The following is a 27,598-nucleotide window of genomic DNA, read 5'->3' as shown; positions in this document are numbered from 1 at the left end:
TCTGAGGCACATGACTGCTCAGCATGAGGGGGCTGGTGTTCCTGGTGCTGCTCCAGGTCTGCACTGGCCAGTTCAATCCCAATGTGGTTTGTGGTAGAACATCTATTGTCCACTTATTTGAATGGCGCTGGGAGGACATTGCTGAAGAATGTGAACGCTATTTGGGACCAAATGGATTTGGAGGTGTCCAGGTATGGTTGTTCTCTGTAGAAGCTCAATTGTCTGTGTGTGGCATACTGTTCTTTAAAAAGGGCCCATGCTCCACACTTGCCGCCGCCCGCACTTTGTCTGTTAGCCGTTACTGTATTAACTGGGGCCCCTGTAGTAAACTACATGAACCCCTGTTACTACAGTAACATCTCCATATACTTACTCTCCTCACTTCTGAGTCCTCTTTGGCTCTAAGCGCAGCACTGGGTCTTGACACCGTTCAGTGTCAGGACGTTTTATGCATGGCGCACATAACGTCCTAACGCTGAACGGCGTCTGTATCCAGTGCTGCACCCAGTGGTAAAGAGGACCCAACTCAGGAGCGAGGAGGGTAAATATATGAATTGATACTGTCTGATGGGGCACTGTATCTAAGCCTATCATGTGTGACACTGTCTGCAGGGGCCCTGTATCTAAGCCTATCGTGTGTAACACTGTCTCCTGGGGCCCTGCATCTAAGCCTATCATGTGTTCATGAATTAACCCATTAACGGCTTGGCCTGTTTTCGAACATGTTGCTGTATGAGGTTTTTTTTTTTTATTGCGGGACTAGTTGTATTTTTCAATGGCACCATTTTGGGGTTACCTGTCATTATTTTTTTTGGAGGGAATTAAAAAAACATAGCAGTTCTGCCAGGGTTTTTTTCGCCGTTCACCGTGCGGTAAAAATTACATGTTAACTTTATTTAACAGGTCGGTACGAATGTGGTGATATCAAATATGCATAGTTTTTTTTCATGTTTTAGTATTTTTGCACAATAAAACCTATTTTGTGGAAAGAAAAGTCACTTTTGTGTTGCCACATTCCGAGATCCATAACTTTTTTATTTTTCCATCGATGTATAAGAGCTTGTTTATTGCAGGTTGAGTTGTAGTTTTTATTGGTACCATTTTGGGTTACATATAATTTATTGATTAGCTTTTATTTCTTTTCTAACGGTGTAATGAAAACAAAACAGAAATTTGCCATTGTTTTTTGAGAGTTTGTGCAATATAACTAATAAGTTATGTATGTCCTATGCATGATTACGATTGCAGTGGCTCTATCTGGTGCTAGACTGTTTATAATAGCCGTACTCCTGCCTGATCTTGTAAGTACAGTGTCAGTGCCCACGAGATCCAAGTAACAGACATGTCTGTCACAATGCCGAAACAAGCATCCGCTTGTGACATATCCGTCATGTGTCGTTAAGGCGCTAGTAAATAAATCAGACAGCACTTGACCCCAAAAAGGAGAGAGATATGTGTGTATATCTTTATCTATCTATCTATCTATCTATCTATCTATCTATCTATCTATCTATCTATCTATCTATCTATCTATCTATCTATCTATCTATCTATCTATCTATCTATCTATCTATCTATCTATCTACCTACCTATCCATCTATCCACATCTACTGATTGTCTTATACCCCTGCCTCCCTTCCATACTTATTGTAGATAGTTTATTTGAAGAGCTATTGCATTAAAATGTGTCCTAAAATTGTTAATCTGTAACCTTCTTCTGCAGATTTCACCTCCTACTGAGAATTTGATTGTCACAAACCCCAAGAGGCCATGGTGGGAGAGATACCAACCAATCGGCTATAAGATCTGCACCCGATCTGGCGATGAACAACAATTCAGGAACATGGTGACCAGATGTAACAATGTTGGGGTATATACCTTTTGATTTCCAGTACAATATGCAATGGTTGTAAACTATTTATCTTAAAGCTTAAAGAGTTATTCCCATCCAGACATTTATCTGCAAGATTTTCCATAAACTTGTGATAGATGCAGGTTCCAGTTCTGGGACCTGCACCTATAACGAGAATGGGGGTCACCTGGTGCCACTTGCTTGGCTGTTTACGTAACTCCCATAGAGCATAATGGAGAGAGCCGCTCACATGCGTGGCCACCTCTCCACGTATTCCCCTCCTGAAGTCGACGGTCACCTCACCAGCCGGAATGGGGATCATATGATCCCCGTTCCTGATATAGGCGCGGGTCCCAGAGCTGGGATCCACATGTATCAGATATTTATGGCATATCCTGTGGATATGCCATAAATATCTGAGATGGTAGTAACCCTTTAATGACACTCAACATTTAGAGCTAATTGTTATATAAAGGAACAAAAATGAATTTGCTAATCTCTGTTCTTACTACTCGTATGCTAGGACCTCTCCCTCTACGCTTTTTGCTACTTTGTAAGTTAATATAATTTAATGTAACTTCTTACAGTGTTCTTTTTAAAATGATCTGCAAGATCTCTAGAGTTTTTGTAGTCAAAATTACACGCATATCAATAGTTACCAAAAAAAACAAACCAACTATATCTGCCATACTGTATATATGTTAATGGTCCTATGTAAGGAGCTGTCCGTCCATACACACTGCTTTATTGCAGCTATGATGTGGGCAATAGGCCTGATTTGAAATAGTGCTGATTTTAATTTGCTCTACCCCATGTGTTAGCAAAAAGATCATTGCCAATATACAGCGCCAATAAATTGCAAGGGCTTTGCATGATGTCATACGTCAACCAGATAGACTGGATCATATCTTATACGCAGTCCACAAATTATATTGCAGTTTTTCAGAATGTTGCATAATTGAAGATATATTCAAAACATCAGCAAGACTCTCATTCCTGTTCTTACAAGTAGTACTTACATTCAATTTCACACTATGGTAGCTAGATAGAATTATAATAATTCCAAACACTGTATGTTGACAAGGTGAGGGTGGGCGAGTATACATTTATTATATTCAATCAAAATCTATCAACTAAAATTTTAGCAGATGCCTTGTGTTTCTCCGTTGAGCAAAAGTATGTCTGTCAGTATTTCATATATTGCAGAGATTTTTTTTGCTTTGTTAGCAATTTTCGACTTACATAGGCACAGCACCTTGAACAAACTTTGCATAAAGCAAGACGAGGAGGGAGCAGGAGCAGAGTCAGAGGCAGAGAGACAGTCACAAACGCTGCTGCAGCCCATAGTTAGTCAAAGTGACATGTCAGAAGTTTTGATTGGTGGGGGTCAGAGCACTGAGATCGCAATTGCTAAAACGAAGCGGCAGAAGTTGAGCAGTATGAGCACTGAGTCGCTTAGTTTCAGTTCGGCTTTTTCCGGAAAGCCGATGTATCGGAGTACGGGCTCATAGACTTTCTATTGAGCCCATACATTGATTTTCTGAAAAAGCCGAGCAGAAACAAAGCGGCTGAGCGCTCACACATACGTCTCAGTGCTTAGACCCCCACCAATCAAAACTGCTGACATGTCACTATTACATGTCAGAAGTTTGTTGAATGTTTAGTTACCCTTTAACTAACGGACAACTCCATATATACTTATAATATACCAAAAGAAAGGAGTATAAATATAAAAGTATAGCAAATTTGTTTATACATATAAGACAAACAATATTAAAAAAAAGTGACATCTCAAGGCAAGAAAGACTCTAGTATTAATACAGTACATGGAATAGCAGGAAGAACCATAAATGCTGGGTCAAAGACATGTGCTGCGTCTATAATAGAATTACATATAATGTATGCATGGCTGTGTGTAATTACACAAAATTAAAAATAACCCCAGAATAACTCTCTTACGTAATATTCTTATTCCTTCTAAAAGATTTCTGTCATTGGAATCAGAGAAAGTGCCAGTGCATATTAATCTTTTTGAGTTTAATCAACTCAGCAATAGAATGGTCCCGCACGACGAGTATTTACCCCAATGCGCGTTTCGCGGTAATCTGCTTCCTCAGGGAATGCATCTAAGAGCGCTGGTATAGAACTAACTGCTTGTCGTCACAAGCAGATATAGTCAAAAGCACAAAATAAGTACCACATGACCCAGGTAGACTGTGAAGTAAGGACTGTGTTGTAAGGACAAATGGGTCGTTTGTTCTTACTCCACAGTCTACCTGGGTCATGTACCACTGTATCACTATTGCTCATTATAATGACTGCTATTTACTAAGTTCGATGGTACTTATTTTGTGCTTTTGACTATATCTGCTTGTCTCGACAAGCAGCTAGTGCTATACCAGCGCTTATATACCAGTTCATTGCGCTATTGATTCCGTCCAAAACAACAGAACCCTGCCACAATTGTGACAAACGGAAACTATTAGCTAGGTTTTCGTCACCATTGAAACCTCCGACGGAACCCCTCAGCGGAAAGCGACTGTGATGTGAAGAGGCCCTTAGTTAAATGTTTTAAATTTGTATGGATTTTCAGACTCTGGATGTTAAAAATATTCTCATTTACTATAGGCAAACAAATATCTTGAAATGGTGAGGAATTGAAGGACAAAGTGTAATGAAAGAAGAATTCTGTATGTAACTGATAGCAACAATTACAAACAGATGTATAGTATTACAATTTGTAATGTACACACCTTCACAACATGCCATGTGGGTGCAACTGTAAGGGGTTAATTTATCCAATCTCTCTCAATCTTGTACTCACTTTCTCTTCTAGTTGTGAATTGAGCATAGATCATACCCCAAGACAGTCCACACACCCCAGATACACAAATTTCTGCCACCACCTACGAAATTCTGGGCCCATAGGCAGGGCCGGCGTTAGGGGCGGCAAACTCGGCTATTGCCCAGGGCCCCCATCCTCTTAGGTACCCCCTGCCCACAGCTGCTGCGGAGCCCGTTCATGCCTGGTGGCGTCGTTAGTGTTAGCGACAGCCACATTTTCACTTGTATTTGCTTCCTCAGGACGCAGGTACAAATGAATATTATAGGCTGCAGGCCACAATAGGCCTGCAGCCTATAAGGCACTGGGAAGACTCCCTGCGCAGGCCGGAGTGATGATGTCTCTGGATCACGCTGGTTTGCGCATGCGTCCCGCCCGGAGGTAGTGCATCGCTCCTTCCGTCGCGGGATCGGGGCAAGGTAAGTACAACTTTTTTTTTGAGGGGCAATATATAGGGAGGGGTGCTGTGTAGCACTATATACAAGGGGGGTGCGACACTGTGTAGCACTATATACAAGGGGCGAAGGGCTGTATGACACTATATACAAGGGAGGGTGGCACTGTATAGCACTATATACAAAGGGGGACGCTGTGTAGCACTATATACAAGAGGGGTATGCTGTTTAGCACTATATACAAGGGGGGATGCTGTGCAGCACTATATACAGGGGGGACGCTGTGTAGCACTATATAGAAGGGGGATGCTGTGTAGCACTATATACAAACGGGGGACGCTGTGTAGCAAAGGGGGCATTACTGCTGTGAGGGCACAAAGGGGGCACGGTTACTGATGGGGCACTTTTATTGTGTCGAGTACTGAGGGATCAGTATTAACATCTGGGACATTATGGATTACGAGTTTGTTTAGAGGATGGGGTATTGGTGGGGTGGGAGCTTGAAAAGCGAGAAACCAACATGTCTGTGTGTCAAACTCTGCAGAGACGAGTCGTGGCTGGAATAAGTCGTCACAGTGGTCTGGGCTGGATAAAGGAAAAAAGGGAAAGTGAACGACTCTAATCAGAGAAAACATCACCTGTGAGTCACTAGATATAAATGTGCTGTAATCACTTATATAGTCTGCAGAACTCCTGTGTATAACTGCCATCTACCACTATTTGGTCACTATATGGTGGTAATAATGGTCTTTGTATAGTGTTTTTTTTATTCAGTAACAGTATGGTGGTATTATTCTGTCACTTTGTGGTTATGTTTTGCTGGCATTATTTGGTAACAGTATGGGGGTATTATTCAGACGACTGCGCTATTGTTTCCGCCAAAAAAACAGAAACCTTATCGAACGGAGACAAACGGAAACCATTTTCAACGGAAACATTACTATTGAAATCAATGGTAATTCAAACGGAAGCTATGGTTTCTGTTTGGTTTGCGTTCATGGGTTCCCCCGACGGAAAGATATGATGGAAGCTATCAATGGAACCCCTGACGGAGATGTGAACAGGCCCAAATTCAGCATTTGGGGCCCCACTTCTAACTTTGCCCTGGGCCACGCTTTGTCTAAAACCGGCCCTGCCAATAGGTTCCTAACACTAAGGGTATGTTCACATGGGCTAATTTCAGCCATTTTTCGAGCCGTAAACGTCCCGAAAAATGGCTGAAAAATCGGAAGCAGAACACCTACAAACATCTTCCCATTGATTTCAATGGGAAATATGCCATTGTGTTCCGATGTGGCATTTTTAATGGCTAATTTTCTTAAAACGGCGTGTAAAAAGCCGCCCTGTAAAAAGAAGTGCATGTCCCTTCTTGAGCCGTTTTTGGGGCCATTTTTCATTGACTCAATAGAAAAACAGCTCCAAAAATGACCGTAAAAACCTTAGCCATATTTTGTTAAGCGTGTGAACATACCCAAACACTGTCACAGGGTTATCGCATTCTAGGAAAAGCCTGTGGACTCTTTAAAGCATACAAGGACTGAACTTATTACTGTTTAAAGTTTTAAATAGACTCTGTACTTTGAACAAACTTTGTATAAACCAATAGTATAAGCAAATACAAGAAATTTTGTAATAAATCCTTTGAAGAAAATGCCTTTTTCTCTACTTATCATGCACGCCCATCCTAACTGTTCACTTAGGCTACATTCACACGAGCGTTACAGATTTACGCATGTAAAAAACGTGCGTTTATCTGTACGTGCGCAATGCTTTTTTGCATCAGTGTGCTTTGCATGTGCATGTGTTTTTCACGCACTTTCAAGCACTTCTTTTTTTTTTCAATGCAATTGATGCGTGAAGCACGGACAGCACACGGATGGGTGACTAGGTGCATGATAACGCACCAATATAGGACATGCAGTGAGTTTCACGCAATGGACACTCGCTACATGAAAACTCACGCATGTGTGAATAGCCCCATTAAAATCAATGGGGCCGTGTTCTGTACGTTGTTTCCATGCACCATACTCGAATGTGAATCACTCTCTTCTGAATGAGCCCTTACTCTGAATTTACTGCTTCCTCCATCATGGACTATCAGCTCATTGAGGGAGCAAGGAGAGAGAGACAGAGAGAGAGAGAGAGAGAGAGAGGGTGAGAGAGACAGAGAGAGAGAGACAGATTTTTTTCTCTCTCATTTTCTCTCTCTTTTTCGCTCTCTCACTTTCTCTATCTCCCTTTTTCTATTTCTCTTTCTCTCACTCTCTTTCCTTCTCTCTATCCCTTTCTCTCTCACTCACTTTCTCTCCCTCTCTCGCTTTCCCTCTTTTCCTCTCTCTTTTTCCCTCTTTGTTTTCCACCATGCAAAGTCTTGGGGGTTTGTTAGGGAAGAAAATCTAGGCTGGATCCTCGCATGTGGAGCTCCGGCCCTTTTATTAAAGAGGCTCTGTCACCAGATTTTGCAACCCCTATCATCTATTGCAGCAGATAGGCGCATCGTCACTCAGTCGATGTAGCTACTTACCTGCAAACGCTGATGCTGCTGCAAAATCAACTGTAGCCTCTGGTGCCGATGTGTCCTCGCTCGTCTGACACGATGCAGGACCTGTGAGTGACGTCACAGCGTGATCTCTCGAGAACACGCTGTGTGTCTGCACTGCCAGAAGCTGGGCGTTCTGAAGAGAAGTGGATGATACTTCTCGTCAGAACGCCCAGCTAGTAAAAGTAGTAAACACGCCCCGATGTACGCACATAATACACGCCCAGTTGTACTTTTACTTTTCAACACGCCCAGTTGTACTTTTGCAAGCCTCATTTGCATAAATACAAAAATGGTCATAACTTGGCCAAAAATGCTCGTTTTTAAAAAATAAAAACGTTACTGTAATCTACATTGCAGCGCCTATCTGCTGCAATAGCAGATAGGGGTTGCAAAATCTGGTGACAGAGCCTCTTTAACACACACTAATTTTGGTGCCAAGATAATCTTTTTAAATGAGGCTTAGTAGTTGTTTAGAGCATTTCCACTACATTGAATTTTGTGGTGTCTGCCTTTTGTTATGAGTTCGAAAGATGGCCTCATGTGCAGAGTCCGCTGACCTATTTAAAGCTTTTTTTTTTTTTTTACAACAATGTTTTTTTTCTTTTTCTTTTATATTAAGCTGCTTTTTAGCGTGGATATTTTTTTAAGAGAGGTAAAGAAGCAATTCAAAAGCCACGATCTGCAAGAAAGCAATGTGGCATCTGCAAGAAAGGCCTGGCTCCTTAATATAAAAGGAAATGTTGCCAGATATGTACTGAGTGATTAATGAAGAATCTTTTTATTTGCTACAAAGATAAAGAGCTGGACTGCCCTATCCCAGAAACATCATTCTTCCACGCCACTACCTTCCACTTCCAGATACCTTCCATAAAACTCCTCTGATTCTGAAGTACCTTAGGAAGAAGGAGAGATTGAGATGGATGACTACATATGATAACAGGGGAAGACCTCTATTTTAAGCAGAAGAATCTGAACAGCTGCTTAAAGCAATAAGAGCCACGATGAAGATTGAGTAGGCTAAGGAACCTAAATCAATACAGGATCAAATGTTCTAGGGTCTGGATTAAAGAAAGTGTTTCCAATTAATAAGAATAATAAAAAACGAATTTGTAAAGAAGCTTCAAAGTTTCCGTTTGCAGAAGAAGATTTCGTAAAAATTAACAAAGTGCCAAGGAAAGACACTCTAGTAGCTACAATTTCTAAGTTTTCTACTGTTCCATTTGAAAACATGGGTCTATTGAAACACTCGATGGACAAAAAAGCAGAGGGTATACTCAAGCGCACCTGGAAGGCTAGTACAATGGCATTCAAGTTGGGTATTGCTGAAACATATATGGCAAGATCATTAAGAATATGGCTGCAGGATATGGAAGATCTCTTAAAATCCTGATCTCCTAGAGAGAAAATTCTGGCCTCTCTCCCTGTCTGTATAAAAGCTGTGCTGAGCTGAGGCTGAAATAGTTAGCCTCGTTGCCAGAGCAGCTGCCCTATCAAATTCTGCCAAAAGAGCTATGTGGCTGCGCTCTTGGTCTTGGGATGCTGGTTCAAAATACAGATTTCATGCCATTCCCTGAGAAAACAATCCTAAATGGCAAAACCAGAAACAACCAATTTTTTATTTTCAATCATAACAGTGGAGAGGCTGCATCTAGATCAGCCCAATGACTCCAGAAGAGATTTCGATGGCACCTGAAACTCTTTCCTCAAAAATAACTTCATTTTGGATTATATAAATAATTTCTCAAGGCTACCAGATACAGTAGCTTGGGACATATCCTAGAGAAACTTGTCACCACTCCTCCACTGTTACCTTTTCATAGTCAAGAAGCCTTAGAGATCAAAGTTCAGTCTCAACTGCAAAAAGCTGCTATAATCCCGGTTCAAGATCATCTAAAAAAAAGAGGCTTCTATTCTATCCGCACCTTTTAGCTCCAAGCCCAGTGGGAGAATCAGAGTTAAAATAAATCTAAAATGTTGAATATATCATTTACAAAAAGTTTAAGATGGAGACCATTTCCTCAACGATAAATCTTCTGAAAGCCAAATGCTACATGGCATCAATATCCAGGAGACATACTTCCATGTGCCAATACATCAAGACTCTCAAAGATATATTAGGTTTGCTGTGACATTGAAGGGGATAACCCATAACTTCCAATACCAGGCACTGCCATTGAAAATCTCCTCTGCTCCAAGAATATTTACAAAAATAATGCCAGAGGTTACAGGTCAACTTCACCAGCAAGGAATTCTAATTATTCCATATCTGGAAGACTTGCTTATTGCAGCGGGAACAGAACAAAAGCTGTCTTCTCATCTGGACTTCACCCAGCCTCTTGTAACAACTCTGGACAGGATTATAAATTTGGATTAATCGGATCTCCTAATAGGAAAATAAAGATCTTCCTGAGTATCCTTCTGTACTTGAGATTTCAGTCATCTTTTCTTCCACATCAGAATGCTTGGTTCAAACAGTGTTTTCCTTCTATCAAACATCTGTTTCGATTAAGAGAGATCATGTCGGTCTTAGGTCTTCTCACGTCATGTATTCCGGCAGTCAGATGGGCACAAGCTAATCTAGAATTTTTTTCTATCATGCTGAGATCTGACATCTTCCTCTGAAAGTAAAGAAATCACTTGGTGGTAAAAAGAGTAGAATTTTCTTAAGGAAATAAGATAGTCTCAGTGCCCATAGCAACCGATGCAAGTCAAAGTATCATTCAGGAATCCTGGCCTCTTTCGCTGAGTCAGGCATCTTCAAACATGAAAGAGTTAACAGCGGTTTGGAAAACTCGAAGAGCCTTGAAGTCAGGGTTAAGTGGAAAAGATGTAGCATCGTCCGAGATGACCTACAACTGTAGCATACTTAAACAGGGTGGCATCCAAAGCAAACATCTTTGCCAGCTTACAGCTCAGATCTTTTGCTGGGCAGAACAGAAGATTTTATCTCTTACAGCAATTAACTTCTGGAGATCATTGAATCAGGTAGCAGATTATCTGAACAAAAAGACTTTGTTTCCGGGAGAGTGGTGCCTGAACCATCAAGTGTTCCTTACAAACAGATGGGGGTGGCCAGTAATGGACTTGTTTGCCACAAGAGAAAACAGAAAAGTGAAAAAATTCTTTGACATGTCTCAGAGAACTACCAATAGCAGATCAATGCACTATTCCGTCCATTGGGAAACACTCTTTTTCATGCATTTCCTCTCATTCCAAAAGTACTGGAAAAGGCCCAAGCAAAAGAAGGAAATTTAATCCTCATTGCTCCTCAGAAGTCAAGGTCCTGCTTCTCGTTACTGCTCCAGATTTCCTAGGAACCTCCCTGGATTAATCTATCAGCCTAGATATTGGATGGAACATTTTAAAAGTCAAAGGCATTCTTGTGTTTTTGCAGTCAGAGCTAGACCTTGGATTAAAAATGAGTACCCTAAAAGTTCATGTGACTGCCCTCAGTGTCTTCCTGGATGAAAGATTGTCTTATCACCCATGGATAAAAAGCTTATTTAGGGCAACTTCTCGTATGACGGTTCCAAAATTCTCAAGAGTTCCTCCTTAGGACCTGAACTGAGTTTTGGATACCCCTACAAAAATTCCTTTCGAACCTCTAAAGTTCCTGACCCTAATGGCTGCCTTCCTTCTAGCAATCGGCAGGGTTCGCAAAATTCAGACCTTCTCGTCCTGTCATTCTTACCTTAAAATCTTGGAAGATAGAATCATCTTGAAACCTCGTTCCTAAAGTGGTGTCCAGGTTTTACTGCCAACAAAAAATGTCTCTTCCTTCTTTCTGTGCATCCCAAAAAAATAAGCAGGACAAATAATTGTTCTTTAGATGCGGTCAAGTGCAAACTCTTTCTATCACCACTATAAACTGGGCATAATGTTCAACCAGGACTTACATTTTTGTTGTGCACTCTTTCAGGCCATTGTCCCACTCTAAAATCTATGTTAATCCTCCTGGTGGAGGTGTAGGGGAAAAATGATGATTACTTACCAGTAAACGGATTTTACAGCACAAGGTTTTTTCCCTCCTTTTTTCTGTTGTATGGTAATAATATCTACATTATTTAATACACGTTTCTTTGTTTTGACTTACATATATCAAGCACTATGGTATTAACTGGGAAAGTTAGGAGGAGGGGGTATTTAAACTGCTTTCTAATTGCTTCCTGTTCCTCCAGCCCGCAACATAAACAAAAAAAAAAGGACACTTTTTGGGCACTCCTATGTTCACAATGATCTAGTGGTTGTTGTTTTTTTAGGATAGGTAGAAAAAACTTTGTAATTCATGGAAAATAAACTTTGTTTAAAAAGGTTCTTTATTTTCTATTTAGGATTACAACGCGTTTCAACTTTGCACCAAGGTCTTCATCAGGAATATAAAAATCATCTCAAGTCCTTTGCTTATATACTACAGACATAATTTATGACACTGGGGACATAGAGGGAGGGTGTGAGTTAAAACCGGGGACGGGGATAAGGCTTATGCAAGTGTTCCTGTTTTGTTAAAACTCATACATAGAAAACAATCATTATATAAAATACATCTAGAACCAGAAGATTATGTAAAAAAATTAAACGGAACATTGTGTATATTACAAACATTAAATTAAGTGTGTAAAATTATAAACTCTTATCATTATATAGCTGGATTAAGTGGTATACTGCTCCTTGGGTTTTATTCATTCACATTTATAGCGTTCCTGTTGCTAGGAAATGGGATCCTCTGCTAAAATGACCAGGGTATTGCTAAGGCGGCTAAGAAGCGTCAAATTTTCCTGCTCAGAGCAAGTGATAACGAATATATTAGTATATAATCATGAATATATAAGCAATCACTAATGATAACAATAATAATGCCTTTCCTTATATAGACTAGCTTATATGTTTTGCTGTTGTTTTGATTTTGGTACAATATCGTAGATTTTTTCCCTCCGCGTCCCTATCTTGAGGGAACTGGTAGCTTTGCTTGATTGGTGGTGACCAGGAGCTAATTGGCTTATCACTGGCCGGCGTTCCTTGTAACCTAGTTGTGAGTTTGCTGATATTGCTATGGGGGCCAGGAAGGGTTAAGCTCCCTTGCGCTGTGCTGAAGGTTTCTTTCTATTGATATTTGGACATCTGTTCGATCGTTTTTAGCTCCTGGAGAACAAACCTACTGGAGGTGTTTGGTGTCTGGATCATTCTACTATTTTTGGATATTGCTTTATCTATCTAAGTATAAGGTTTTGATGATATTATGTTATATTCTATTCTTCTAGCTTCCGTATATGACTACTGGTGGAGAGTACTGGATGATATTGGTCGGATATCAAAGAGGATGTTTTTTTTTATATGAGAATGCTCTCTTTAATTTTTTATTTTTTTATGTTTTGTTCTAATGTGTCAGAATTATAACTCAGTTTTTTAGATGGTTTCTATGTTTTCGTTCAAACTATCCTGGGTTTGTTTTTTGGAACTTGAAGATCCAATATGATTTTCATTTATTCAGGGTGGCAGTCCAGTTTTATGTATGTAGTGTGACTTGCTCTATGGGTGATATTTTAATATTTGTTGTGGTGTTGTAACAGATGTCGTGATAAGATGTGTTTGAGGTATCCAGTTTTTGCATTAAATATGTGGCTGTTGAATACCCCATTCACACACTATTAAGTATACTACAAAATCTGAGCTGCAGTTCAAGAAAGAACTCCTCTTTTGTAATGTTCGATCTTACTGTTTTTTTTTGCCCAAGCTTATACTAGTACAACATAGACAATTCTTTTTTCCACATTTATAGATCCCTACTACTATTGGAATCAGGCACTTTTACATGGGCCAATGATGAGGCAAATGAGCGTTCATATGCACGCTCATTCCCGATCATTGCCCTGTGTAAACAGGGCAATGATCAGTCGATGTATGAGCCAACGCTCGTTCATTGGCTGATCGTATCGTTTATGCTACACAAAATATTATCATTGTCGGCAGCAAATCTCTGTGTGTAAGCAGGGAGATGTGCTGCCAACATGATGGGAATGCATGGGACGAGCGATTGTCGTAACGATCACTTGTGCTCATACATTACTGATCATAGCTCCTTGTGGAAGGAGCAAAGGAGCGCCGATCAATGAGCTGCCTTATTGATCGGCGCTCATTTTTACAGCCAAAATTAGTCGGTGTAAAAGGACCTTTTTTTGTGGTTGTTTCGTTCCTAATCTGCTTGGTTCTATCAGATTTTTGATTGTTTTTCTCTACTGAAAATAATCTTAAGTTTCTTTTGAATCAGTTTATTTAAAATGGGATCGTTCAAAAGTATTTCCAAGTGTTTATTAAATGTGTTTCTGATAAGTATGTTACCAGAGTTGAAGGTAGTAATAAGTTGCTCGCATAGTGCTTTTTTACCTTTATATGTTCTTCGCTCTGAACTATTATTTTATTTTTTCTTTAAGGCATTGTTCTTGGGAGAGAGCCAGTACTGTCGAATGCATACTTGGTTATGTTTTTAGGGTATCCTTTCTGTGCGAATCTTTGATTGAGGATCTTGGAATGATCTTCATATACAGTGGTAGATGAGCAATTTTTTCTTAATTGCCTGTACTGGCTGTATGGTATGTTCAGGGTCCTTTTTTTTGTAGTGAGCCCTCTGGAAATGTAAAAAACTCTTAGTATCCACTTTTTTTTAAGTGAGATTTGGTTGTAAATGAATTATTGATATGACCAATTTCTAAGTCCAACAAAACTATGGTTGTTTTGATAGAGTTGGTGTGAATTGTAGTCCCCACTCATTTTTGCTTAGAATTTTTGTGAAGTCGATCGCTTTTGCTATGGGCCCGGACCACAAAAAGAACAGATTGTCAATATATCGACGACAAAGATTTTTATGTATATTTGTGGCGGTCTCAATGAATCTCCCCATAAATAGATTTGCATAACTTGGGGCAACTGGAGTACCCATCGCTGTACCCCTAATCTAGTGGTATAGCTTCCCCTCATACTTGAAAATATTTTTCTTTAGAAAAAAATCCAAACTCTGTATCAGAAAGTTGCTTAAATCGCTGTGTAATGTTTTATCATTTTCGAGGTAGTGTTCGATGTTAGAGTATAGTGATGTGACACCCAGGGTCATTAGGACAATGTCCTCATGCCAGTTCTGTTTTTTTAAATCTCTAATTAAAATTGTTGAGCCCTTGGGGTAAGAGGGAATTTGGGTCACCAGATTTTAGGTGAAATCAGAAGGTCTAGATTTAGAAAAGTAGATAGTTTGCTGATGAGTGTACCTATGCCTAATATTATAGAGTAGCCAGGGGGGTTATTTAAATCCTTATGTACTTTTGGAAGGTAATAAAATAATAGGGTTTCTGGGTTAAAGAGGCTCTGTCACCACATTATAAGTGCCCTATCTTGTACAAAATGTGATTGGGGCTGCAATGTAGATTACAGCAGTGTTTTTTATTTAGAAAAACGATCTATTTTCACCAATGACTTTCTTAATAGACAACTGGGCGTGTTTTTACTATTGACCAAGTGGGCGTTGTTGAGAGAAGTGTATGACGCTGACCAATCAGCGTCATACACTTCTCTCCATTCATTTACTCTGCACATAGTGATCCTGCGTTGTTCACTATGTGCAGTCACATACACACACATTAACGTTACTGAAGTGTCTTGACAGTAAATAGACATCGCGTCCAACCAGGATGGGATGTCTATTCACAATCCCTACACTTCGGTAATGTTTGTGTGTGACTTACTCACACAGCACATCGAGATCACGCTGTTGTAATGCCGAGGTAGGGAGACAGACAGGTGAGCCCTAATCTATCCGCCACTCAGTCCCTGCCTACATGCAACGGCCCGTCCTAGGCGATGGCGTACAACAGGGCGACGGTCCCTACTCTCGATAAGTGCACGACAGACAAACAGACAAGGGTACACAGAAGTTAGGGAAATGGGGCAGTTGCCCACGGCAGCACCGTGAGCAACGAGAGTAGTGAACGAGCCGAGTCAAACCAGGAGTGTACGAGGTACCAAACTCAGAGCAGGAGAATTGTCAGTAAAGCCAGGGACAAAATGAAGCAGAGGACAAAATGTTCAAGCAGCAGCAGCAGAGCCAGGATGCAGACAGAATCACAGGCAAAGGAGGAGCAGGAAATGCAGGTATAAATAGACAGAGGGCGGGAGCTAGCTCCGTCTGGCCAGGCTGTGATAGGCTCTCCCACTCCTCAGCCTCCCAGCCTGACTGGTGGAAGATCGTGTCACTCTCTCAGACTTAGGAGCAGGTGCAGACTGATTACCCACGGGCGTCGACTCAGAAGCTGTGTCTGGCAAATCCTTTACAGCTGTGCTGTCATTTACAGCGAGATCTCGTGAGATTACGCTTGCTGTGCTGTAACTCCCACACAAACGTTACTGAAGTGTCGGGATTGTGAATTGACATCCCGTGCCGGTTGGACGCGATGTCTATTTACTGTCAAGACACTTCAGTAACGTTAGTGTGTGTGTATGTGACTGCACATAGTGAACAACGCAGGATCACTATGTGCAGAGTAAATGAATGGGGAGAAGTGTATGACGCTGATTGGTCAGCGTCATACACTTCTCTCCACAATGCCCACTTGGTCAAAATTAAAAACACGCCCAGTTGTCTATTAAGAAAGTCATAAAGCTAAAATAGGTCATAACGGTGAAAATAGATAGTTTTTCTAAATAAAAACCACTGCAGTAATCTACATTACAGTGCCGATCACATTATGTACAAGATAGGGCACTTATAATGTGGTGACAGAGCCTCTTTAAGTACTTTGAGTAAATGTTTTTCTTTTTTATTTACTAGACCTTCACCCGTGGGCTTTCTCTGTTAGTTGGTTGAATTCATTAGCAAAATCTATTGAAGGATCTGCTTGTAGAGTTTCATAATAGAGAGTGTCCGAAAGTACTCTAAGGGCTTCTTTGTTATATGTTTCCCTATCTTGGAGGACACCCTCAGCGGGAATCCCTGCTGATGGTGCTGTCATGGAAGTTACAGGGAAATCCAATTACCAGTAAGTATAATTTTCATACCAATAGTTCTTGGTATGAGTTCCTTAGGTAAATTAGGTGTTTGTGAATGGGCAGTGAGGTGATAGGGGAGAAATTACCATGATTATTAAATTGTCCTTTAATTTAATTCTCTATGATTCCGCTGTACATTTGCCCCCCTTTTGAAGTTGGCTGAAACCAGGCTTAGGTGTTGAATGTGACCCTATATCTTCTCCAAGTTACAAGCCCCAAGCTTTGGTCACGGAAATAAACCATGGTTCAGCTGATCTAGAAGTTCAATGAAAATTCCTGGCCACTCTGGCTAAAGCTGTTTTTACATGGGCAGATATGTGCCCATAACGAGTGCCCATCGTGGATAACTACAGGTTGATCATGCTAGTTTAAAGGCCCTTTACATGGGCCAATGTGAACTGTATGGGGTGAACGATCATTAATAGATAAAAGATATGATCACAGCATAAAAGATAAAAAGTAGCTGACGAACAAGCATATGTGTCACGGCTGTGGTCGCGGACCACCACCTTTCCTTGCCTTGTGACGGCCGTGACCACAGACCGCTGGCATCCTGCCAGCGTCTCCCTCCTTTTGAGATGCCGGCACTCGCTGCCATTCGGCTCTGCTCTCAATGTTAGGGTGCGTGCACCTGTTAAAGATTCCCTAATCTATTCCTCATCAACCTGGACTATAAAAAGGGCTCTGCAATTCCACTCCTTGCATGAGCGTTGTTGTAGTTTTCCCAGGTTCGTATTTCAAACGGTCCCTTAGTGTTATCCTGCTCCCAGTGTTCCCGTTCCCTGCTACCTGTATCCTGTATCCCTGTGTTTTGTTCCTGAGCCTGTCTAGTGTTGGAGTCGTGCTTTCCCGCTTGCTGTTATACACCACATCTGGTGTCATCCGCCATCCCTGGTATCATCCGCCACGTCCGATGCAACCTGCCACGCCTTCTGGTATACACCACGTCTGTTGTCACATGGTATCATCCACCATATCTAGCCCCATCCGTACCAGAGCCTCTGCCACCGTCTGGACTATCTCTTTTGTACAATCCTCTTGTAGAGACTTTGCATAGACCGTGACTGGGGCAGCTGCCTCCCCGCTATGGCGTAGTGGCCTAGTGGGTTCACATACCCCCAGATCGTGAGAATTTGGTAATTCGTTGACTGATCGCTGTCCTCTTTACACAGGGCGATACTCGGGGACGAGCCTTCTTAGGAATGCTCGTTCGCCCGATCACTGGCCGGTGTGAATGGGCCATAAATCCATGCGCTTATTGTCCTTACTCAAGAAATTAACCATTTGATTACTAGTTATTACAAATGTATTACCTCTTCAATTACATGAAGAACAGAACTGCTCATTCTACAATTAATGATTAAGCCTTATGTACAAAAAATGGAAAACACCTTTAATCTTGGCACCAATTTTCCTTAAATGGTTTACAAATAATATAAATAAAAATATGAATCCGTTTTTAAATCTGGAATCGTGTTTTTTAAGAATGCACAAACAATTAAATGCTAAAGTAACATCTTCCATTTGTGTTGTAATCTCTGAATGACTATGCATATTAGACCATTGTCTAGCAGAAAATATTTATTTGCATAAAAGTGAAAAAACTGACTGAACATTTCCTGCTATCTACAAATTTTGCTGGTTTAAATAAGCACATGAAATGTTTAAAATTTGGAATATGAGTTTTCGAATGGAGACTTCTGCTACATTGACCACTTTGTATCTTTAGGCCCAGAAACATTATACATGACGTATCCCATGTTCACACAGTTATTAAAAGATCTGTATACATTTAATCCAATGCATCTAAAATGGTAAATGAAGCATCTTTGGAAATCTTTAAAATATCCTACTGCTTTGGGCTTACAGGTCCAATACAGATCTGCATCCCAATAGTTCCAGGATCAGACTACACCGTGTAGTCTAACCATGAAGATACATATGTCTGCATAGCAACTGTCAATAAAAACCATTATAATATTTTTTTATTTTTTTTATTTTAGATGCAATAAAAATGGTTGCAAAGGTAGACAATTTAAATTCCTTATGGTGTTCTTCAGCCTGTCAGCAGGAATTAAGTATTTGTTGCACAATTGGCAAATACAGGCTGTTTTTGACGGTAGTCTGTATTTTTCTGATGTTTTCACATGGCAGCCCTGCACTATTGACCAATCATTCTTACTCATAAACAAATTAATTCTGATAACCGATATATATTTGAAATTGTGTAGTTTCCTAATATACCAGCATAGCTTCACCTTGACTCTCCTACACTTTAAAGAGATTGTCTCGTGAAGACGACACCTTCCCTAAGCCAAAAATTCTATATGCTCTGTAAGAGCAGCTCCCGCGAACTTAAACTGTCCATGTATTACATGACCAGCCATTCAGATCAATGGTCTTGATATAATACTACAACAGCCGCTGTAAGAGAAATGTCTGACTGGCTTCGCTTTCTTCTGGCAAAATCAGCAGTTTTGCAGGGGGTGCCGGGATCCAGACAGGCGGCTCCAAACTAGTAGAGTCTCTTCTACTAATTATTATAAAGTAGGACGACTTTCAGTGATTAGCAGTTATACAGGATTTGACTACTTACTAAAACTAATCTGAGGACCACTACGTGAGATGGTTTTTAGCACAATATTAGACTTTCCTAAATGAAATGTTACACCAAATTTGTGAAAATAACTATTTTTCTTGATATTTTGCAGGTTTATATTTATGTAGATGCTATCATTAACCACATGTGTGGATCAGGAGTTGATAAACGCACTTCTTCCACATGCGGCAGTCCATACGATGCGAATGAGAGAAGCTTCCCTACAGTGCCATACCTGCGTCAAGACTTTAATGATAATAAGTGTAACACTGGCAGTGGTAACATCGAGGACTATAGAGATGTAAACCAGGTATAATACTGGAAAACTAGAACCACTAAACTAAAACGTAACTTTTTCAGACAAAACAAAAATGGAATCTTACTATTGTCATTGCAATGCTTTTAACTTACAGACTTTTTGACTTTTGTAGACAGTTAACTATTACTCCTCTCTCTTGCCCCAAATTCTACACAGGTGAGAGATTGCCGTCTACTGAGCCTTCTGGATTTGGCATTAGAAAAGGAATATGTCCGTGGGAAGATTGCAGACTTTTTGAACAAGCTCATTGATATTGGTGTGGCTGGCTTTAGACTGGATGCTTCGAAGCACATGTGGCCTGGGGATATCCAAGTCATTATGAGTAGACTAAACAACCTTAACACTGAGTGGTTCCCCAATGGATCCCGTCCTTTTGTTTTCCAGGAGGTAAAAAAATGTTCTCGTAAACAAAACTGTCAAATGAAGTAGTATTTGAATGCTAAATACAAGTTGGGTACCACACAAACTTAAGTAACATAACTGTATTATGGGGTGTACGTTTTAAATAAGGCCCCCACTCAAGACACCTATATATATTAAAGCACGGTAAAAACATCACCTAACCGGAGATATTGTTCTTACTGCGCTTTATGGTCTTGATTGAAGAGGCGTATAATAATTACAATTTTTTATTGACCCCAATCAACATTATAAGAATATTTTAGACATCTTTTTGTGATTTTGATTACACATTAATGTTGGGATGATGATGATTTATCTTAAAATTGTTGTAATTACAAAACAAATGTGGACCATGGGTCAAATGGTACTAAAAAAAATAATGGCGCACGATAATCTGCAGTGCTATGAATATGACTGGGGGTCTGATTCATATGACATAAAAATATATAGTGGTAAAACTTTAAATCTATAAACGAAGTACAAAGAAATCCTTGGCAAATGGCAGACGTTAAACAGACCCAGCAAAACTGTCAACATAACTAGCTTAATGGCTCTTAGTTTTGTATCTAGTGTCACAACATTTAACCCCTTAGTGACCAGCCTATTTTAGGCCTTAATGACCAAACTAATTTTTACGTTTTTCCATCATCGCATTCAAAGAGCTATAACTGTTTTATTTTTGCGTCGACATAGCTGTGTAAGGACTTGTTTTTTTGCGGGACAAGTTTTATTTTTTAATAGCATCATTTTGGGGTACATATAATTTATTGATTCATTTTTATTAACATTTTTATTTTTCCGCTGATGTAGCTGTATTAGGCCTTTTTTTTCTGCAAGGCAACTTGTAGTTCTTATTTTGGGGTACATGTATTTTTTGATCTCTATTTATCAATTTTTTTTAAGGCAGGGTGAACAGAAAACAGCAATTCTGGCATTGTTTTTTAATTTTATTTTTTACGGTGTTCGCTGTGTGGGTTAAATAATGTACTAGTTTTATAGTTGCGGTCGTTACGGACGCGGCGATACCAAACATGTTTAACTTTTTTGGGGCTTTTTCATAAAGCTTTTTGTAAGGGGAAACATTTTTTTTTTTACTTGGGATTTTTATTTATTATTAACTGTATTCAACTTTTTTTAACTTCACTATGCAATAATTTGATTGACTTTATAATACACTGCAATACGTCTGTATTGCAGTATATTATTGCCTGTCAGTGTAAAACTGACAGGCATGTGTTAGGCCATGCCTGTGGTACATAATGTATAAAGTTCCTGGAACCAGTAGTTGTTTATCTGCCTCTATATCCTCATGGTGTTAGACGTTCTAGAAATTGTTTGTCTGTTAGCAGCTCTGTTCCTCATCCATTGAGATATCAATCCTGTTACGTTCAGCTACATGTTCATACAGAGAATCCTGACTCTGCCTTTATTCATAATGTTTTGTTTTCATTTACTACCCCAATTAGCAGTTGCCAAATAAAAAAGTAAAGATAGTTTGAGAGTACTAGAAAATATTCCCATATAAAAGTAATCTTATAAAACTGCACTTAAATAGATTCAAAGATCAAGAGATTGAGGTTAAAAAGTTGTCTCATGGGGTTCAGTACTTTAAAGTTCTTCTTATGCGGCGATTGTAATCGTACTTTGACTAAAGTTGTGTTTCGTTTCAATAACATTGATTGGTTTCTAATAGGTGATTGATCTAGGTGGAGTAGGAATTTCAGTCACAGAGTACTTTGGCATTGGACGAGTAACAGAATTCAAATATGGAGCCAAACTTGGAACAGTAATTCGTAAGTGGAACGGAGAAAAGATGGCATATCTGAAGTAAGTTTAAAAGGGAGTAGTGATAGGCACTCTCCATGTACAGCTTGAAACTGCACTTACCACTGTTTTACCATCCAGAAATTGGGGAGAAGGATGGGGTTTCATGCCTGCCGATAGAGCCTTAGTTTTTGTTGACAACCACGATAACCAAAGAGGCCATGCTGGAGACTCTATCCTCACCTTCTTTGACTCGCGGTAAGGATTGGCATATTTAATAGATAGTAATAATAGAATTAAGACTTTAAAAGATGTACCACTTTTTTTTCAACTGATTGGCATTGATATTAATAACCTTTGCAGCATGTACAAAATGGCAGTGGGTTTCATGCTGGCACATCCTTATGGATTTACCCGTGTTATGTCAAGTTTTAGCTGGACTAGGAACTTTGTAGATGGAAAGGTAGGATACAAATTTTTCCAGCAACTACTGACGCTATATTCATCCTTTATTCTTTTCTCTTATGTATCAATTGTGCTTTAATCTATTTGCATTTTTTGGGTCTAAAAAGAATCTCAGCATGTGCTTTATTTTCCTCCCATATTAAGCAAAAAAAAAAAGGGAAAACTCACAAAGCATGGAAAATGTGTAAGCATATGCATATATTAAGGAACTGTAATAATATGTGGATCTTGTAATTTAAAGGGGTATTACCGCAATTAAAATCATGTTTTCATATCTAAAACTTTAAAAAATAATATATAATTTACATATTTTATCAAAATGGCATCGTTTAAAATATGCATTTCCCCAAGAACCCCAAATCCTACAATAGTTTGAGCATAATAGCCAATGGTTAAGTCCTGCTGTAGTTCTAATTCTTACAGGAAGAGCATACGCATATTTGTTACAGGCATTCAATGGCAGCAAGGCAGCGTTACAATACCGAGCATGGGCACATGCTCTATCCTGAATGTACAGGGCGAGCCTGCGAGGTAGAGTTCCTGTGTATGTAAAGAAGCTGTCATGCTGCATTATTTTTGTATGAAATCGCAGCATTTTAAGTAGTAGCATTCAAGCGGTTATGCTGTTCTCTTTTTGTGAAATAGCAGCATTTTGCGGCAATTTTGCAGTTCTTGCGGCCGCTCCCTCTGTATACTGTACCCTTATTAGTTTACTTAGGTGATGGCAGGACTGGGCATCATATACCAGAGTATAAAGTCTGGCCCACTGTGGTCATGTTCACCTTTCCCTTCTTGTTCTCACAGTCAGAGAATGTTTTTATGTAACGACAGAGCATGTTCACTGACTTGATATTATATGAAAAATAAGTCAGTGGCATATTGTCAGTTGGCACTGCGCAAGGGGTGCGTGGAACTGTATTTTCTTATATGAATATGGAAAGTCATGTGGCAAGCTGTGCTGAACCACCCAATTTACTCTCTGCCTGATAAAAACTAAAGGGGTAAAGATTAAAAGAACAAAACACATACTGTAGGAGGAGTCTGAACACAAAGTAGGCTTAGTTAGGGGTAACAGAGGGGGTAGGTGAGGTCTGGAAAAATGCCTCAGGGTGGTAAATACCCACTTTAAATGTGAAGTGTGATTCTGTGCAATTCTCTAGAAAGGAAGTAGTAGGGAGAGTAAGTCGGATGTAATTAGCTTTGAATTGGTCAACAAAAGCATGTGGTTTGTCACAGAATGGGGACTCTACTACAATTTGTGGGTTGTGGCATTTAGTACATATAAACTAGACCCCTGGGTATATGTCTGCTAAAATAAACACACTATACTTTCTATACTTTTTCTGCTGTCCTTTTGTGCTCTAATATTTGCATATTGATACTAAATGCCTTATTGCATATTGCCTTCTTTGCTTATACCAGCATCTTACAGGCTCAAAATGTTAAAAAAAAATAAAATGCATGAATGTGCTTTTTTTACACAACAAAATTCCAGCATTTAAAAAAATAAAAATAAATAAATAACATAAACGCGTATGTACATATATAGAATTATTTTTTGAATGGGTAAGGATTTTTTTTTCCCTTTTAAGATAGATTTGGCTCATGCTTTATGGAGTTTTTGCCTTCCTGTAGATGAATAGTGGGGAAAAAAATAATAAAGATTTACCCTTCTTCCTCCCTTCATTCTCATCTTCTCCCTTCAATAGTTGTACTTGATGGGCATATGCCTTTTCTTTCACCTTAGTAATTATGTGATGCTTCAACCAGATCTGTTTTACATCACGTGACCAAGGGCAAACAATTGCTGGCCAACATGGTGAAGCCCCATCCATAGTGAGAGACGTGTTCTTAAGGCCAGATTTTTCACGTCCGACTTGCACCCGTGCGGGTCCCATCTTCACGGATCCCCATAGCCTTGAATCTATCGAGGTATCCATGAAAATGGAAGAACATAGGACAAGTTCAATTTTTAACGAACCCTTCAGACGATCCTTTGAAACAACGGCCGTGTGAACGGCGCTGTTGAAATACATGCGTCCATGTGACGGCCGTTGTTTTAACAGCTGCTGTCACGCGGACGTACCGTATACTACGGTCATCTGAATTCGGCCTAAAGGTCATAAAAAGATGGAATCAGGATCTGTTTATCGTTATTGGGACAATTTGAAAATCCCCAAACGCTTATTTAATGGTTAAGATATTCCAGACCAAAATGCTTTGCACTTAGTGCTGTATTTAAACTTTACCTATTCCATTGTATAGGAAAAGAAATTTCAAAGCATTTGTCATGCTGCATGGTCAGAATTTCCTTGAGGTTTAGATCATGCAATATGATTTTAGTTTTTAAGTAGCTGTTTTAAGAATTAATCGCTGCATCTTGTAATTGCAGGATACAAATAACTGGATCGGACCACCAAGCCACTTTAATGGGTCCACTAAAGCAGTCTCTATCAATGAAAACACCACTTGTGGCAATGGCTGGGTTTGTGAGCACAGATGGAGACAGATAAAGTAAGCTATACAGTTAACAGACAGTGAGATTAATGGAGCCAGAAATGTCAAATAATCAATACATTGTTTTAATAAAATGTTAATGGATATTTCTTTATATCCGTGCATGATGGCCATGGATTTGTGAACAAGAGCTAATATCAAAGAGAATATATTATTCTCATAATTTGTTTGTTTCTTAAATTATTTTGTAGGAATATGGTCCTCTTTCGTAATGTTGCTAATGGTCAAGCTCTCACTAATTGGTGGGATAATGGAGAAAATCAGGTCGCTTTTGGACGTGGAAGTACCGGTTTTATTGCATTTAACAATGATGACAGGTGAGTGAAATTTGTTAACAGCTTCCAAATTATTTGGTGCATACTATGTCTATGTTACATTTCCTCCTCTGCAGAGTAGCTTAAAATCCATAGCAAAAACTGCATGTATATTACATTGAAGGAGAACTAAGCAAAATACATTAGAAAATGGAGTACATTGTGTGTGCCAATCTTATTATGTTTTTTTAGATCCATTTTTCACCTACTTTGGCAGTATTTAATGGTCCCAAAAACGGCTTGGCTACGGGGAGTCCTACACTGTGCTAAAATTATTAGTGTACAGTTTCTTAATGCCAAATATTAGTGTCAATATACGCCTGCTATTGGGTGGCGTAAAGAAGAGAAATGTGTCTAACATGTTAAGTGAGTTGCACTAATTTATATTGCCACTTGGATCATCTTGAGAAGTTTGCCCCATTATTGCTGGCTCGTAAATGCATGGATCTTACTAAGCGATTTAAAAAATCTTCCCCAATTTATCTGTATGAGTGATCTTTCGCAAAAGTTAACTCAATGTCAATCTTTCAGGGACATGGATGTCACCTTGAACACTGGACTTCCTGCTGGTACTTATTGCGATATCATTTCTGGGCAGAAGGAGGCCACCTATTGTACTGGCATTCAGATCGCTGTGAGCAGCACTGGCACAGCAAATGTCAAAATTAACAGTTCAGCTGAAGACCCATTTATTGCCATCCATATCAATGCCAAACTTTAATACTGTACTATGTCTAATACCAATAAAAATGTGTATAATTTGTAGCAGCTGTTTTTGTGGAGTGAAATGTTGAAAGAAAGAAAAACAATGTTGGTAATGGTCACTTTGCTGATGAACAACATCCAATTTCTGTTTTCTATTATCCCTACCACTGTCGTTACAATAAATGCAAAATGCTAATATTGCTGTAGAATGGAGAAGAATCCAAGTCTGGTTACTCTTTGTTTGCGAAGTAATAGTGATGGGGGTCACAGCACACCAGAGAGCTCCACAGCCCTATCAATGCTATTTCCCAGAAAACCTCATGTACTCTAAAGCCGTGTGACGGGAAACGGGATTTGTTGCTATGTGTCAAAAAAGTTTCATCATTACTGAATTGGAAAAAAAAAAGGAAACTAGGTTGACTTTTATTATAAGCAATCTGAATATACACTTCTACCTATCTACCTCTTGTCTCATGGCATTCCTGATTGTAATATAGTGTTGTTGGTGACCCATTTTATGTTTTACCCATTACAGTTCTACAGATTATTCTATTATGATTAAATATAGTCTCTGTCAACTACAGGCTCTAAGGTAGGGACGGGCTACATTGAAATAGGGAGGGTGAATCTGTGCTGGGTGAAAGAATGGTTAGATGACTGGAGGAGCTTTTAATCTAAGATCTGTGGAGAGGGAGGGTGGGGATACAAAAGCGGGGTTCGATAAAGTACATAGGGAGTGGGATACAGCAGGGGTTAATCAGGATTTAGTTGGGGCTGGGGTTAGCAAGCCAAGTAGGAAGGTGATTAGGAATAAATATGGACCTAAGAAAAATAAAGGTGTTGGTAAGATCAAATGTATGCTGGCGCATGCAAGACGTCTCACAAGTAAAATAGGCGTGTTGGAGATTCTAATTACCGACTTAGATTATGATGTAGTGGGCATAACAGAAACCTGGCTGGATGAGCGTCATGACTGGGTATCAAATGTAGAGGGCTACACCGTATTTAGCAGGTCTCAATAGCAATCTTCCTATAGCAGGGCTAGGGGCACTCACAAGGCTCCCAGCTGCTATAGGAGCACACTGGCTCCCACGATCTCGTCGCACGGGAGCCACATCTGATACTGGCATCTGAGGGGGTTAAATGCTTCCGATCAGAGATGTTTCTGTTCGCAAGCATTGCCGCTGGGTCCCTGCTGTGTAACACATCAGAGACCTGGTGGCTACAGCGTCCACACTACTTCTGAGCGGGCGCCATTTTTGTAATGACCCTTTCCCGATATAAAGAGGCATATTAGCGATGGGAAAAGGTTAATTGTGTAATGATAGGGGTAGGGAAACGGACAAGTGAGCCCTAATCTACCCGCCACTCTGTCCCTGCCTACTTGCAACGACCCGCCCTAGGCGACGGGGTACAACTGGGCAGCGGTCCCTACACTCAGTAAGTGCACGAGACAAACAGACAAGGGTACACAAAGATAAGGGAAATGGGGCAGTTGCCCACGGCAACACCTTGAGCAACAAGAGAGGTGAACGAGCCGAGTCAAACCAGGAGTGTACGAGGTACCAAACGCAGAGCAGGAGAGTAGTCAGTAAGCCGGGGTCAATATGGAGCAGGATCAAATAGTCAGAAGCTGTAGCTGGGCCAGGAAACCACACGAGAAGAATCACAGGCAAGGAGGAACAGGAAAGGTAGGTATAAATAGACAGAGGGCGGGAGCTAGCTGAGTCTGGCCAGGCTGCGATAGGCTCTCCCACTCCTAAGCCTGCCAGCCTGAGTGGTGGAAGCTTGAGTCAGTCTCAGAGACATAGACTCAGGTGACGACTGATTACCTATGAGCGTTAACCCCGA

At 40.0% G+C, this 27,598-nt stretch overlaps 1 protein-coding gene across 1 annotated transcript; it reads left to right on the top strand.

Moving 5' to 3' along the window:
• LOC142657873 (pancreatic alpha-amylase-like) lies at positions 1-25,807 on the top strand. Its single transcript, XM_075833365.1, has 10 exons — positions 1-191; positions 1,725-1,871; positions 19,374-19,571; positions 19,737-19,967; positions 21,676-21,809; positions 21,888-22,004; positions 22,110-22,209; positions 24,604-24,725; positions 24,920-25,045; positions 25,574-25,807. The coding sequence occupies exons 1-10, from the start codon at positions 24-26 to the stop codon at positions 25,761-25,763; spliced, it is 1,533 nt and encodes a 510-aa protein (XP_075689480.1). The 5' UTR covers positions 1-23; the 3' UTR covers positions 25,764-25,807.
• Positions 25,808-27,598: the final 1,791 nt, after the last annotated feature.

The sequence above is a fragment of the Rhinoderma darwinii genome, chromosome 7 (genome assembly GCF_050947455.1).
Source record: "Rhinoderma darwinii isolate aRhiDar2 chromosome 7, aRhiDar2.hap1, whole genome shotgun sequence".
Classification (NCBI taxonomy): domain Eukaryota; kingdom Metazoa; phylum Chordata; class Amphibia; order Anura; family Rhinodermatidae; genus Rhinoderma; species Rhinoderma darwinii.
This window is presented reverse-complemented; position numbering and strand designations above follow the sequence as displayed.